The 2,151-nt window shown below is 51.4% G+C and overlaps 2 protein-coding genes across 2 annotated transcripts; both read right to left on the reverse strand.

Moving 5' to 3' along the window:
• Nucleotides 1–1,075: 1,075 nt before the first annotated feature.
• SETTUDRAFT_72551 (uncharacterized protein) lies at nucleotides 1,076–1,444 on the reverse strand (the record flags this gene model as incomplete). The annotated part of the gene is made up of 1 exon (XM_008029734.1): nucleotides 1,076–1,444. A coding segment is annotated over one exon (369 nt), but the record flags the coding sequence as incomplete, so codon positions are not given.
• A 252-nt stretch (nucleotides 1,445–1,696) lies between these two features.
• On the reverse strand, nucleotides 1,697–2,151 carry SETTUDRAFT_112635 (uncharacterized protein; the record flags this gene model as incomplete). Its single annotated transcript, XM_008029735.1, has 1 exon — nucleotides 1,697–2,151. A coding segment is annotated over one exon (455 nt), but the record flags the coding sequence as incomplete, so codon positions are not given.

Here is a 2,151-nt window from a genome sequence, read left to right on the forward strand (position 1 = left end):
TATATTTGTTGTTGTGCTAATGCAACTAGTAGTCCGACGTTACCCCGGTTCTCTTAGCAACAGCGTTGCTGGGGTCAAGCCCTTGTCTGAATCTCACGCAACAACTAGTAGAAGATAGAAAAGAGAGATACCTAGGGGGCATCTAGAAAACTTTCCAAGATACCCCCATCGGGCGTTGTTCTGTTGTGTCGCGATGCTGTTGAGACTTTCTTGGTAACCCTAAACTTGGGGGTTAGCTTGGGGTTAAGCCCTAACCCTAACCCTAGATGCAGCGACTACCCCATACACTTGTATATACAACGCTGCGAGTTTCGCACTGCTATTGGGGAGACTGCAAAAGACTTTCTTAGTCACTATATATGCTATGACACCCTCTGGGGCCTATATTGGGGTGTACTTGGGGTTAAGTCAACCCTAACGCTAAGCCTAAATAGTGCGGCTTATGGGTGTCAAAACAACGCGGGTTTGGGGGGTCAAAATGGCCCGATACGGGCAGAAACCCTAACGCTAAGCCTGTTTCGGCGCGGGTTATGGGATAACCCGCGCCTCATATTGGTTAGGCCCGCGGGTCTAAGACACGGACCTCCTTCTCTTTCAGCAGCCTGACAAGCGCTGACGTGCTGTTTTGCATCGGCCTCTTTGTCGTTCTGCTCGGCTCGACGTACTTAGTTGCGCTCCCATCTACCCCCAAGAAGCGGTGCCATGCTACGCTAAGCTGCCGGAACGCATCAATCGACCGTACGCTGAGATGCTTAACGATATCGATTGGTACGCTGTAGTTGCCTACACCCATTGCTGTCGTCCGCGAGTTCTGCAGCTCGATGATATCCTCTTGCTCCTCGTCTACTTCAGATTCGTCTAACTCTCCAATCTCGTCTTGATATCCCTTGCTAAACGACTCCCCCACCTTAACTCTTCCGATCCCTACAGCTGTATGACGGTATCCTAGCGTGTGCAGCGATACGCCTAGTCGCTTACCCGTCTCGCGCTTAATAACTCTCGTTAGTCGATCTGTGTTCCAAGCCCCGTGCTTGTCGCTCCAGACGTAGTCGCTCAACCCGCCCCCTAACACCTCGACGACTAGATACTCCTGGAACGGCTGCAAGTAAGCTAGATACACGGCCATCACCTGCCCTAGCTGCGGGGGCAAGAAGCGCGGCATAATCTTTAGCTTGTCAAATTGCGACTGCGACTTGTGATAGCGAACCACCGTCATAATCCTGCCATCAACCACGAACACGTTGCGGTCCTGCAGCAATCCATTGTGGTGTCGAATCGTCGTGATTTCGGACCCACGTCCAGGCTGTCCAGACGTAACATGCACGCAGAAAAGCAGCAGCTCTAAAAACCAGTCGACCTGTCGCAGATACTGTCCGACCCGTTTGCCTCTCCACCTGCCATCTAGTGTCTGCAGCCGCATGCCACCCTCTTTGCTGCGAGCCCTCTAAAGCATCCACGCCAGCCTATCTGTAAGCTTGTTGCTAGTCTAAGTTACAAAAGACATGCCGTGCTTTGTAAAAGACATGTCGTCTTTAATCTACGCCAGATCGATAAACAAGCGATCTTCCATCCTCTACACCCACAGCAGCGACCACAGCTGCTTAGACACATCCTCTATACTGCTCTAAGCCATCTTGCAGAACCGTGCGATAGATATCGGCTGCCCGTTGAGATAAAAGATCTTCTTGTCCTCTGACTAGTATGCGTTGCCTGTGTTGCCTTGATTGTGTGCAATGTGCTTGCCGTACGCCAACAGATTAATCATCTCGCTTATTGGACTAAGCGACCCATCGGCGAGATACTTGCGGCGCATCTCTAAAAAGTTCTCGTAGTTGTCGTCAGTCTCGCTGCTGTTTTGTACTGCGGGAAGTAGTTTGGCTGCCCCAAGCACTCGTGTGCAGTACACCACACCTGCTAGCATATATAAGTAATTCTTCGCAGTCCGGAACCGTCTCATCTCGGGGTCTATGCCTAACACAGCAAGAAAATGTATCAGACCGCTGCTATAGATTAAGCCGCGGGTCCCTGTCAGTATGAATGAACTCAGCGAGTCCAGCAATGCCGCCATCTGCACCCCTCGATCGCCGTCGTCCAAAGCAAACCACAGTGATCCTGCCAGTATTCTCTGGTCGTCCTTCCACGGGAACAACT

Source organism: Exserohilum turcica (genome assembly GCF_000359705.1).
Source record: "Exserohilum turcica Et28A unplaced genomic scaffold SETTUscaffold_330, whole genome shotgun sequence".
NCBI classification, from domain to species: Eukaryota; Fungi; Ascomycota; class Dothideomycetes; order Pleosporales; family Pleosporaceae; genus Exserohilum; species Exserohilum turcicum.